At 34.8% G+C, this 13,958-nt stretch overlaps 1 protein-coding gene across 1 annotated transcript in view; it reads right to left on the bottom strand.

The window, feature by feature from the left end:
- LOC131037987 (leucine-rich repeat protein 1-like) overlaps positions 1-13,533 on the bottom strand; it is a 66,217-nt gene extending 52,684 nt beyond the window's left edge. The window contains exons 1-3 of the mRNA XM_059217604.1: positions 13,298-13,533; positions 13,129-13,200; positions 12,963-13,036 (exon numbers count right to left, since the gene is read on the bottom strand). Coding sequence (XP_059073587.1) covers positions 12,963-13,036; positions 13,129-13,200; positions 13,298-13,533 — 382 coding nt within the window. The remainder of the gene's footprint in view (positions 1-12,962; positions 13,037-13,128; positions 13,201-13,297) is intronic.
- Positions 13,534-13,958: the final 425 nt, after the last annotated feature.

The following is a 13,958-nucleotide window of genomic DNA, read 5'->3' as shown; positions in this document are numbered from 1 at the left end:
GCTAGTACTCTAACCTATGAAGAGTTCATGCTCACGGTTTTACCCTTCATTGTTGCTTAGCGAGATTCGTGCTTGAACAGAGTCTTGTTAAAGTGTGTGTTAATTTGATGGAATAAGTCTAAGTAAGGCAGAAATATATATCTACGTATGAGTTAGTAGTACTTAAGGATTTGGCTGGTGGCCATAAGGAAACTATGTGTTTCTACGAAGACACTGCTACCTTCTTCTATAAAGAACCTTGTGGTAACCTTTTGTTGTGAAGACTCTGCTATGGAGAAACACCACATAATCATGTAATATATAAAACATTGAAAATAAATATAATTATTATTGTATTTCTTGTTAATAATTTTGTTATGGTATTTTGTTCAATGTTTTGTAAGAAATTAGATATTGAAAATAATTGCGTTGAATCTTTTCTTGCTATTTGGAAACATTGAAGGTTGAAACCTACACAAAAAATATTTAAAATAAATTGTTTATTTTTTAACACATTTTGATTGAAAACTACACAATTTATTTTAAAAATAAATTATTATTTTTTAAATACATTTTTTTTATATTGCCTTTCGAGAGACAATAGTTGAGGTCTAAAAATGTATTTTCTCTCAAGAGACAATATGATTTTAATCCCAACTATTGTCTGTAGAGAGACAATATGTCTTTAAATCCCAAGTTTTGTCTCTAAAGAGACAAAAGTGAAATCATCTCTACAAAGACAAAAAAAACTTTTGTTTTAAATTGTCTTTATAGAGACAATTTTAAAGACGATAATTTAATACACTTGGTTAAAGACATTTTTTAAGACAATACTAAACTTTTTTTTTGTCTCAAGTTGAGACAATTTGATAAAAAATGGTCTTAAATATTGTCTTAAAACACTCCTCTATGTAGTAGTGATAGATGCATGCCCATAATTGAGGAGTCTTTCAAACATTTTCTTTAAAATCCTCATCACCACCGTTACCTGCATGGAAACATTAAGGGTTATGAACCTCCTAAGAGACTCAGTAAGTAGCCTTTAATGCCATTAAAAACATTATTAATTCTAATTTTTCAAATAAACCACATGAGTGTTGAGGAAAGGACATACCAAAATATATTGACATACTTTGGTAGAGTCAACACATAACCAGTAACACATTCTGAATTGAAGATATTATAATTAATATGAACACCAAAAAATTTTACACCTCCCTAGCAAAGAAACAGTCAAAGAAGATATGCATGACAGTCTCAGGGACCCTGCAACATTTACATAGACTAGGAAGACCATCATAAAGGGAGATATAGAGTCTATGCAACATAAGACACCACATAAAATATTTAACTTAGCTCTAGAGTAGGTTAATAGATTTAACCTAAGTGGGCTCACTATAGGAAATGTTCCAACAAGTGTTCAAGTGGTCAAAGACTTCATTATTGTCCATCAATTGAGAGTAAATATCTTTGGTTTTATTTTTTCTAATATGTACACCATTGGGTCATTTTTATAGTATATATCTATGATCATTGCAGTCCTAATCTCTAGGAAGGCCGAGGACAAATAGAGTAGAAGAAAGAATATTATATGTCCTCCATTGAGACTAAGGGATCTTAAAGTTCTCACTAACCTGTGGCCACGAGATTAGATACCCATCCCTAATGATATCACTTAAGAATTTGATGCCTCGTGTTGTTCAATACTTTGTTGAGCACCCCTGTATAAGAGCTAAGGGTTTACCCTTGTGATGGAGGTTCCACCAGATTGACCGTTCTTTATAGATCTTGTCATCATTTCTTATAATGCTATTATGAGAGATCAGATGTCTAACCTCCTTCCATGCCTTTCATAGGGATTTGAATACTATAGATCCCCTAGGCCTGACTGCAAAGTTACTAGCTATTAGATCATTGATTGGAAGGTGTTTCCAAGTTTTACCCTATTTAGGAACAGATTGAGAGATCTTGTGCCTAATAAGGATTTTGTAGGGCTCATCCCCTTCTACAACCCTGAATATCCATTTGGCCGCCAAGGTCGTCCCTTGGACTTTGAGATCTTTGAGACCCAACCCTCCCTTTAACTTACTCATAGAGCACCATTTCCATTTAACCATACACATCTTCTTATTCCCTTTGCCATCAGACCATAGAAAGTTCTTGACCTATTTTTGAATATGATTCCATTGATAGTTGATAAACAACTAGGCTAATACATAATATATGTTGTAAGAGGATATAATCTTCTGACATACCTAGATTCTTCCCGCCATTGAAAGATATTTTTTGTCCCATTTTCTGTTCTTATTGTCTATTTTTTATTTGATCTATAGCCACATCTCCTTAGTGTTGGGATTGATAGAGAAGAGAATACCCAAGTACTTGATTTGAAACTCAACCCCTCATAATAAAGAATATTTACTAAACCAAGGAGGAGGGATATTCTCCCAGCCAAGTATGATTGATTTGGACAGAGAGATCTTGCTTCCAAAGGCAGCGCAAAATATATCCAATTTGTTCATTAGGGTTGTTAGGTTATTTTGCTCCAATTTCAATATGATAGCAGTATCATTGGAAAATTGTACATTAGACATTTCCTCCTGGTTGGGTAGGAATAACCCTAGCGCCCTACTGGATAGTGACCCATCCCTCAAAATATAGTGTAGGGAATCAACAACTATAACAAATAAGGTAGGGGCCAAGGGGCACCCCTATCTAATAGATCTGAAGAGAGAGATCTTATCTGATCTGACACCATTAACTTTGATGCTGGCATTAGCATTGGTCAATAGCATCTCAATCCTTCTACAAAAATCTTTAGGAAACCCTAACCCTTCTAACATCATGAAGACAAAACTCCACTCAATCCAGTCATAGGTCTTCTCAAAGTCAAGTAGTAGCATGGCAGGTTGTTGATTGGATTATTTGGCCCAAAACAGGGTTTCCCAACAAGTAAGAAGATTTTGTAGGATGTATCTCCCCTTTACAAATCATGTTTGAGTATGTGATATCATTTTAGGTAGGATATCCTCCACTCTTCTAGCTAGTAGTTTAGCTAAGATTTTATATGAAATGTTAAGGAGGGTGATAGGCCTCCAATTTTTTACCAGAGTCTTGTCCCCATTCTTGGGGAGTAGTTTGATAATCCCACTATTGATTTCCTTCCCTAACAATCTTACCCATAAAGCTTCTATTTAGACTTTCCATACAACCTCACTTATCCAATCCTTATTTTTCTTGAAAAACTCAACTGTGAGCCCATCCGGCCATGGGGCTCTGTCATTGTTAAGAGCGATAATAGATTTTTTAACCTCCTTCACTCAGATTACCTTACTTATAATATTTGCATCTTCTTTACACACTTTGTTTGGAATAATGGACTTGATTTTATCTCTCAACTGGGTCTCAATAGGATCACTATCCTCTGATTTGAACAAGGAAGAGTAGAACTTAACAAAACCATTAATTATCCCATATACCACCAATCCTCTCCTTATCTTCCTTATGTTTTAATATACTAAAGAATAACTTAGAACCCTTGTCACCATGCTATGACCAGTTCATTTTGGCCTTGGTTTTCAGACCTTGGATCTTGTAATTTTGCACTCTCCTAAGAGCATCTTTATCTTGCCATAAGGCATCATGGGAACTATCACTCCCCAGGTTGTTTGTATTTTAGATTCAACTACAACTAGCTTATCATGGAGAGTAGATTCTATCCTCCTTGCATCCTTGGCCTTCTTCTTTCCCACCTTTTGCAAGAGCGTTCTCCAACTTGCCACATTTTGATTTCATATATCTCTCTCATTAGTTAAAGACTTGTTATGGTCATTGAAGAGCTTAATGATAAGGGCAGTTTGATTGACATCCTCATCTAACAACAAATTAGAGAAGGCAAAAATTAGAGCTTCTAGGGGAGGGGCCACAAGCAGGATGGTCCAGTGTCAAGGTGGCTAACACCGGGTGATGATAAGAGAGAATGTATGGAATTACCTTCACATAGTTACCAACATTGTTCCTCTTAAATTGCATTGGCTCTTTGTTAGCATAGAACCTATCCAACCTACTGTAGATCCTCTTGTGTCCTTGTTGATAGTTACACCAAGAAAACTAGATGTCCTTAAATTCATCTTTTTTCCTAGCTAGGGGGTCAAAGAGCTTAAGCTTATTGATCATCCTATTCCAATAGAACCTCTCATCCTCTTTCCATTCAAACATTCCCCCACTGAGTTTATCTAAAGCTCTCTCAATCATATTGAAATCTCCACCAAACACCGAGGGAATCTCTTCAAGTTGTGACATCCACTTCCAAAGTTTTGATCTCTCTATCGAGTCATTGGAGGCATAAATAGAACCTATCCCAAACTCTTTGTCTTGCACCTTAAGCACAAGCCAAATCATCTTGTTATAGGGAGAGGAGCCCCATCTCTGCACAACCCCACTCCATTTATTTCTCAATACATTTGCCACTCCCCCTCTACCCTTTTGATGATTGGTAGAGAGTGAAGTGGCATCTCTCCATATACATATGATTAATCTCTAGAGTGAACTGGGCTGCCTTGATCTCCTGTATCATTAGGACATCCACATCCTTATGCAACCTAAGGAGCCTCTTAACCACATATTTTCTTTGAAGGGATTGTAGTCCTCTAACATTGCATGACACATAGCTTAACTCCATCTAGACTATGAAGACAAGTCCATTGGAACCCTAAATGACTTGTAACATTTAGGGAAATTCTTATTTTTACCAAGGGGCAAATGTAATCACACTTGAACCCTTAGGTTTGCCTCTTGGTCTTTTGAACTCAAAAAATTGCTCAGCATCGAATGAGGGAGGGGCTAACTTCTTCTTGCCAGTTTTTTTCTTTTTATGTGGTTTAGATTTGTCTTGGTTAACATCGTAGGCCTTCATGGCTTTTTCTAAAATGATATTCTCCAAGGTTCCTAAGTAAGGGATAAAGGCCAATGCTAGACTCTTGTCTTCTTCTTTCCCACAACTACCTTGCTCAGAGTTCCCCATCTTAACACATTTTGTATCTATCTTTGCAACCTCTAAAACAACACTCTGGCTAATCCCAACACCATCCCTAACTAGTGCCTAGGAAGGGGTACTAGAAGAAGAGGAGTGGGGATATCAATCATGTTTGGGTTCAAGCCTAGGATAGATGAGCAGGTCAATGATTCCCTTTCAAAAGAGGTAGTGTTCAAAACCCCTTTCTTAGCAACCTTTGCCTACACCAACTTAGGGATAGGGAGTGCATTAGTCAAATTGTCATTCTCATGTATGGCAGGAATAACCACCACATCAAAGTCATTAATCCGAGCCTCGATGATTTTTTGGGTCTCTCTGAGGTTACTTAGTTTTTCTAGAACAATTAGTTGGGCATTCATAGTCTTGTGTTTGGAATGAAGATCCTCTAATGCCTTGCCTTTAGACTCCAAGTTACACAAGGGGGGTGAGACGCTCAAGATGCAACCTTAATTGTAGTATGAAGGGAATCAAGCTTGGAAGCAAAATTCTCATGGGGAGAACCTTATGGAGCCCTATTAAAGTGATCACATTTCATATCTCCAATCGGGGAATCGACAAAAGTCGGGATAGTATCAGAGGTAAAAGCAAACTCAGGGGAAGTGGAAGGCTGAACAGGATCTTGGATAGAATGTTTTGAATGTTGGAGGGGATTGTCCTTGGAGAGAGAGAGGCCTTTGGCCGGAATGACATTGGTATATTTGAAAGACCCATTCTTAAGCAGATGCCAGTTTTTATGAATGTGTCCTTCCATTTTGCAAAGAAAACATGTATTGATTCCACCCAGAAGTTCAATAGGGCACACAAAAACTTATTTTTCAAGTTTAAATTTAATCTCATTCAAAATATCAATACCAGGTTTAATAGAAATCAGGAGTTTGAGGGAGCAGAGTAGAGGAATTGTGCACTCTAATAGTATTACCAACTGATTCAAGGGCTTTAGGAAGACATTTCTGCATGATGGTGGGGACATTATTGATAGAGACCCATCTAGGGCATGAAAGAGCGAGAAATTTCTCATCGATAGCTTTCAGTTCCTACCCGATAGCCCTAAAACACAGATTACCTATGGTCTTGAATTATTTCTTGAGCACTTCCTTTTAGCTTTTGAAATCTTTGAAAAAAATAATAAAAACACCTCTTTGAACCATTCTCCAGAACTGAAATTGAAACCCTAATCTATTGACCCACATAGACTGAAGTGAATTATTCATGAAACTTCTAGCAGGGAGTTCAGATAGGTCGACAACGACCAAAAATATGGTGACATCCCTAAGTCTGTTACATTCCATAGACAAAACTGCAATCAATTTAGAATTAGGCATAATGATAAGAGAGGCACTGGAAGATGACTTACCTCCTCCGGTTCCTCCTAGATCTTCTCCATTCACGGGCAAAAAGATGGCTTCAACGCCTGCACCTTCAGGAACATAATTGACCCCCACAACCGCTTGCAAGAAAGAGCCACTACCCTTTTCAACTACTGCCAAAGAGGAAGAATGAGTGTCCAAGAGGTTCCCATCACCCATAAAAAAGAATTATTATGGCCGCATGCGAGAGAGATCGCATTACTTACGAACTTGAAGCCACCGCTAAAGGCCGCCTCCGCCTGGGCCAAGGATCATTTGAATATCGACCTTCAATCGTCCTTTTCTCTCGAGTTGTAGACCAGCCCACTACAACCTTTTTCCACTTTTCTCAGTACCATATATGTATATATATATATATATACACATATATATGTACATATAGGTACATACATACATACATACATACATACATACATACATATATATATATGTATGTATGTATGTATGTATATATATGTATGTATATATATACACATATATACATATATACATATATATACATACATACACACACACACACACACATGTATATGTGTGTGTGTGTGAGTGTGTATGTATATATAATTATATATATATATATACATACATATATATACATATATACATATATATATGTATGTATATGTATGTATATATATATACATATATACACACACATATATATACATGTATATATGTATGTATATATATATATGTATATATATGTATATATGTATATAAGTGTGTGTATATATATATGTATGTATGTATATATATACATATGTATGTATATATATGTATACATGTATATATACATGTATACATGTATACATATATATACATACATATATATGTATATATATGTATGTATATATGTATATATGTACATATATATATATGTGTGTGTGTGTGTGTATACACACATATATACATATACATACATATATATACAAACATTCTTAAAATCATATAATTGGAGACAAAAACAAGGGGGTTATGACAAGGAGAAGATTGGAAAATCAAGAGGTATATTTCATTTCTCAGATCGAACCGACATCAGTAATTGAAGCTTGTAAAGATGAATGTTGGATGAAAACTATGGAAGATGAATTAGATCAGATAGAAAAGAACAATACTTGGAATTTGGTTCCCCAACCTAAAAATAATAATGTTATTAGAAACAAAATGAATGATTATGGACAAGTTGTAAGAAACAAGGCTAGATTGGTCTGCAAAGGATATTCTCAGAAGGAAGGAATTGATTATGGTGAAACTTTTGCACTAGTATATAGAATTGAAGTTGTTAGACTATTTCTTGCTTATGCAGCCTATAACAACTACAAGGTCTATCAAATGGATGTAAAGTGTGCATTTATGAATGGAGAACTTGAAGAGGAAGTCTTTATTGAGAAATCTGATGGATTTTTACTGATAGATGATAAGAATATGTTCTACAAATTAAAAAAAGCTCTATATAGATTAAAACAAGCTCCTAGAGCTTGGTATGCAAGGTTGGATAAGTATCTTTTGAAGCTTAATTTTATAAAAGGTAATGTTGACAGTAACCTATATTATAAGATCACTAATGATGATATTCTGATTATTGAAGTATTTGTTGATGATATCATTTTTGGAGGTGAAGAAAAATTGTGCATGGAATTTTCTTATAATATGCAGAGTGAATTTGAAATGTTTATGACTGGAGAAATAAGATTTTTTCTAGGTTTTCAGATTACTTAGATTGACAAAGGCATCTTTATCTATCAAACTAAGTATCTGAGGGAATTAGTGAATAAATTTGGTATGGAAAATTCTAAACCGGTTAGCACTCCTATGGTTACAAGTGAAAAATTGTCAATTAAAGATGTATCCCCTCTAGTAAATTCTACAAGATATAAATCCATCATGGGTGGTTTGCTATATTTAACTCTGACTAGACCGGATATAATGAATGCAGTCAGTATTGTATCAAGATTTGAAGGTAATCCAAGAGAAAATCATGAAAGTGCAATAAAAAGGATATTCTGGTATTTGCAAGGAACAACTGATTATGGTTTATGTTACCCTAAAGATGATGACTTTACTTTATGTGCATATACAAATGCAGATTGGGCAGGTGGTGTTGATGACTAGAAGAGAACATCTGGTGGAGCATTCTTTCATGGGAAGAAGTTGGTTTCATGGATCAACAAGAAGCAGACATGCATTTTTTTATCTACTATTGAAGTTGAATATGTTGCAGCTGCAACCAATTGCACTCAAGTTCTAGGGATGAAGCAGATGTTGAAGGATATACAAGTGAGTTTTAATGAGCCAGTGGTTATTCATTGTGGTAAATTTGTAGCTATTGATATATCCAAGAATCTGGTATTTCACTTCAAGATTAAGCACATATCAATCAAGTATAATTTTTTGAAGGAAAAGGTGAAAGAAAAAGAAGTCAGATTCGTTTATGTGAACACTAAAGAAGAGATAGTAGACATCTTCATTAAACCTTTGTCTCGAGAATCAATTGAGTATTTGAGAGATAGATTGGGTGTTTCTACCCCTCCAGTAGAGACTTAAATGATGCAGATGTGCATCAATCTGGTATGCATTATCAGACCTATCTTTTGCTTTGGATTGATGAAATAATGCTACTACTCATGGGGAGTAGTCATCCTTGAGATTTAGAGTTTTCTTATTATTTTGTTTGATTCTTTGGCATTGCTATCAAAGGGGGAGGAATATATGTGAAAAATCATTGCTATTCATTTTTCAGATTGTTTGCACTCCTTAGGGGGATTTTGGTGGTATTTGGTCTTTTGATTAATATTTAGTTCAGAGCTTCATTGCAATATCATTTTATGGGAGATTTGTTGGCAATCTTCCATTGGGGGAGACTTGTTTGGCATTTTTTTGGCACTCGGATGTTTTTCACATCTAGTGTTGTCATCAATGCCAAAGGGGGAGATTGTTAGACATATGATGGAATTGATTATGTTTTGTCATTAATTTCAACACTGGGTGTTATGGTTGTTTATCGACTTCTGGTAGAAGGATTGGATTGGGATGATTATCACTTTATTGTCACCAGTATGACTAGGATGATGGAATAAGTTTGTATGGATGGTTCATATGCTTCTAAAGTTTTTTTCAATCAATTGGTATTGACTTGAGGATCGGATGATATCTTATGTTCTAGGAAGCCTGCTTTATTGGTCCGGTAAGGGTTTCATCGACAGAGCTTTATTGAAGATCCTTGATGTAATGCATAAGTGGTATTGGTGTAGCTTCTATAAGGGATTCACAATGCTGATGGTGATAGTGTTCATGCCTCAACTGATTAGTGTCATTTCTTTGGCGTGTGTGGATCTAATTTAGGTCCAGTGCTATCTAGGTTATGGACCGGTTTTCATGAAATGTGTTAGTGGATCCTCTGATGCGTTTCTGGGATGTTTTATTGATTGGATCTATTGGATTATCATTTAGGTGGATGATCTAATTGGTTAGGTTGCGGGCTGGTATAAATATATGTAAGATCTCATTTTAGATCATATGTATGGATATATGTATGGGCAAGGAGCGAAAAATGTAATAATTATTTGTGTAGAGGATTTGGTCGATCATAGGTGATCGAGTTGGATTTATGTAAGAGGTTTGACACCTCCGGTATTGATCTTAACTAGAACTGTAATCTAACATGTTTGATGCTATCACCGACAATTCTTCTCTCCAGATTATTGTCCAAATATCTTGAGGTGGTTGACATCTCTATAGTCAACGAGACTCCATTATGATGAGCAGTGCACTCTAGGTAGTGTTCCTTCCCGCATGTGCAGAACCCTATTGTAATCATATACTTGCTACAAAAGTATCATCTGACTGTGGGTAGGGTTTCCCGCCATGGTTTTTCCTTTTATCGGGTTTTCCATGTACAAATCATGGTGTTATGTGTTATGGTTGCATGGTATTGATTCTCTGATTTTCTATGCTTTAATGCTTAATCAATTATTCCAGTATAAGGTTTTAAGTGCTTTAATTCAGATAATCTATTAACAACTGATTCACCCCCCCCCCACCCCCAAGTTGTTCATCAGTTATCCTAACAATACACGCACACCGGTGGAGGAGAGTCATGACAGTCTATGTCCCTTTGAAGTGGGTGATGGAAGATCATCGCCTCACACCCCATATAGATTGATACTCATACAAGAAGACAAACATGAGAAATATCTTATACATAGAAGAAGATCTGTTAGACTAAGATCAATATATAGACATATAATCTAACATCTAACTATCCTTCAAGATAAAATACATTATCAACATGATAAAAACCATCCCATAAGAGAGTAACATCTAGTCACATATATCTCCAAGAAATAAACCAAAGTCAAACTAAGTTATGCAGAGTCTGATCGAGGGAGGGTTACTAGAATTTCCTTTGCAGCCCAAAAGAATGGAGCATCCATCACATGAATGTGAAAGGTACTTTCTTGAATGGTGTTTAGAAGGATAAATTTATGTGGAACAACCATAAAATTTTGAGGTCTAAGGAAACAAGCATTAAGCCTACAAGCTAAAGGAGACCTTGTATGGCTTCAAGCAAGAAACAAGAACTTAGTATGCTAGGTTTATTGGGTATTTCTAGGACAATCGTTTTAATAGAAGTAATAGTGAACCTACCTTTTATTTAAAACAAGAAGATAATAACATTATTATTGTCATTATAGTTTGAGATGACAAATTTAGGCCTAATACAATATAATTGTCATTATAATTTGAGATGATAGATTTAGCCCTTTTAGAACCTTATTGCTCTTAAGCTAGATGATTTTTTCTATATAGGTAGTAGTTATGTGGCAAAAGATAAACTCAGATTTTCTATGATGAAAGAATTTGGGATGACAGATTTAGGCCTAATACAATATTTGCTAGGCATGGATGTTTGTTAAAGTATAAAATTCTTCTTTATCAAACAAAATATTCTAAGGATATGTTGAAGAAGTTTTATATTTTTTTATTGTAAACAAGCTTCCACTCCAATTTCTCATGGAGTTGTGTTGTAAAGAAATGATCTTGTTGAAACAGTTGAGGGGATAACTTATAGAAGTATCCTTGGTAGTTTAATGTTTGTAACCCACATAAGGTCTAATATTGCCCATCTCATCTCTCTTGTTTCTACTTACCGTGTGTGAGAAAAGCTCACCATATGAAATCCACTTATAAGAGAACAGGAAAACAAAAAAGCGTGAAGGAAAAGCTTAATAATATTTAATGCATAAAATTTCCATTACCGTGTATATTTTATACAAAAGAATAGGCTGCATTCTATTAATTTTGAAACTAGAACGAATAAAATACTAACATAATTTTGAAACTTGAACAAATAACAGACTAACAATTGCTTTCAAAAGGTTGTGATGCAATGAAAAATGGCGAGTATCTCAGTTTACATTAGTACCACTAGAGGAGCATATTTACCAACAGTAATAATTCAGGCTATCTTAAAAGAGAAGATAGGAGCTAATGTATTGTACCAGGATTCTCAATGGAGAGTCATATTTCATTATTACCATTGTCATGTAATGTCAAAATGGTTACTAATAATGGCCACCTCATAACTTAACAATAATTCAGAAGTTGATCTGGCTAAACTAGAGCCATGACAGTTTACATATATAAATATACTCTTCAAAGCCTTTTAATAAAGCAAAGACAATTCATTCAGGGCATCTTGAAGAAGAGAAAATTTATTGAAGAGATATATTGTACCAACATTTGCAGATCCATGCCTTATTCTCATTAGTAATAACATCTTTACTAAATCAAACGACATTTCAGATTGGCAGCTGCCATGTAAGCAGAAACTACAAGGTAAACCTTATTGATATATCAACAATTATTTAAGCTGCAACGCTCTCCATTAAACTCCATTTTTTAACATCGCTTGTGCACAACACTACCGCAAAGGCCTGGATTTCCTTTAAAACTTGAGCCAATAACATAACATGAAACAACAAGAAGTCAGATCTGAGTCATATGGATATCAAACTCTAGTTTATATCACACTTCAAGAAAAGCAAGCAAATGAAATTTGAAAAAAAGAAAAAAAAAACCTCTTATATCCAAATCTTGAGAGCGATCCTCCTGTTGGAACAGCACCACCGAGTTTGTTGTTTGAAAGATTTCTGAAAAATCCAATCCATTAACAATTAGTTAAGTAAAGATCTTTTTTTCATGAAATGCACTTGACCAAGTAATTAGTATACATTTAACTAATTCTCCCACCTTCGAGAAATAACATCAAACATTATTTACAGAACATAGAAAGATATTGACATTTACATTCTCTGTAAGCTCATGTACAGTGCTGCAATATACAGTACAGATAAAAAATCACAGAAAGAAGAATGAGGCTACCAAAAGACTAAATTCAAAGGATCTTTAAACCCAGATTTAAAATATGACTGTTGCCATTAACAAAGACAAAACTTTCTAAAATAGATTTGAGATTTAACAATGAAAACTCAGGAGAATGGTGACTTACAGGAGGCGGAGATTGGAGAATTGGACAAGTGAGGTGGGTATTTTTCCACTAAAGTTGTTGTCAGAAAGATCAAGGGCAATCAGATTTTTTAATTTCCCCAAACTTGGTGGCAAGCTTCCACTCAATGAATTGCGGAATAAATGCCTGAAATAATAACACACATACACAAGTTTTAAAAATCTTTTTCCTTAAACCAGAACATATACATGCCTAAATGTGTATGACAATAAACTTACAGATATTGTAAGTTGGGAAGATCACCGATCCTTGGTGAGAGAGGACCAGAAAGGCCATTATTTGCCAAATCCCTGTAAAATACTTAGATCAAGTAAATTTTTAATCTGTATTGTGTAAACTTTTGTAATAGAAATTTCGATACCATATAAGAAGTATATATAGCCTTACACTCTCGTTACACGATGGTTGATGTCACAGGTGATATGAAACCATGTACAAGGATTTACTAGGGTTGGATCCCAACTTTCCAATACATTATGTGGGTCATGCAACGTACTCCTCAGCGCTATCAGTGCATCTCCTTCTGCATTGGCATTGCATTGAATGGAAAGGAGGTTGCACACAACAAATCCTCCCACCACAAAGTGCATCAGGATCAACAGGGATGTTGATGTAGCAGCCATGGCAGAATATTTGTGCTCTTCCTCGCTTCTAATTCACATCTGATATTCTCTTCTTTGTAATGCCCCTGTGACCATGTGAATTTATAGAATATAATTTTAGTTCCTAAAAGATGGTAGGAAAATTCTAAGGCTTGCACAATCCCAATGTCATAGAAAACCATTGTTTAAAACTGAATATTAAAAATAAATATTCATAAATGGTAAATTATAAAATATTAACGGTAAATGAAATAACAATATAGACCGTCTTTCCTAATTTTGATATTATAGTTGCTTTTTCCTTGAAAGGTTAAATATTTTCATATTTTTCAGGTACTTTTCATACAGTGTGTACTATTTAATGTTTTTCATAAAAATAATCTAAATTTAATCTATTTATTAAAGTATTCAAACATATATGTTAAATACATATTTATCTAAAAATT

Source organism: Cryptomeria japonica, chromosome 3 (genome assembly GCF_030272615.1).
Source record: "Cryptomeria japonica chromosome 3, Sugi_1.0, whole genome shotgun sequence".
NCBI lineage: Eukaryota > Viridiplantae > Streptophyta > Pinopsida > Cupressales > Cupressaceae > Cryptomeria > Cryptomeria japonica.
The sequence above is the reverse complement of the archived record's forward strand: the minus strand, read 5'-3'. Positions and strand labels throughout refer to the sequence as shown.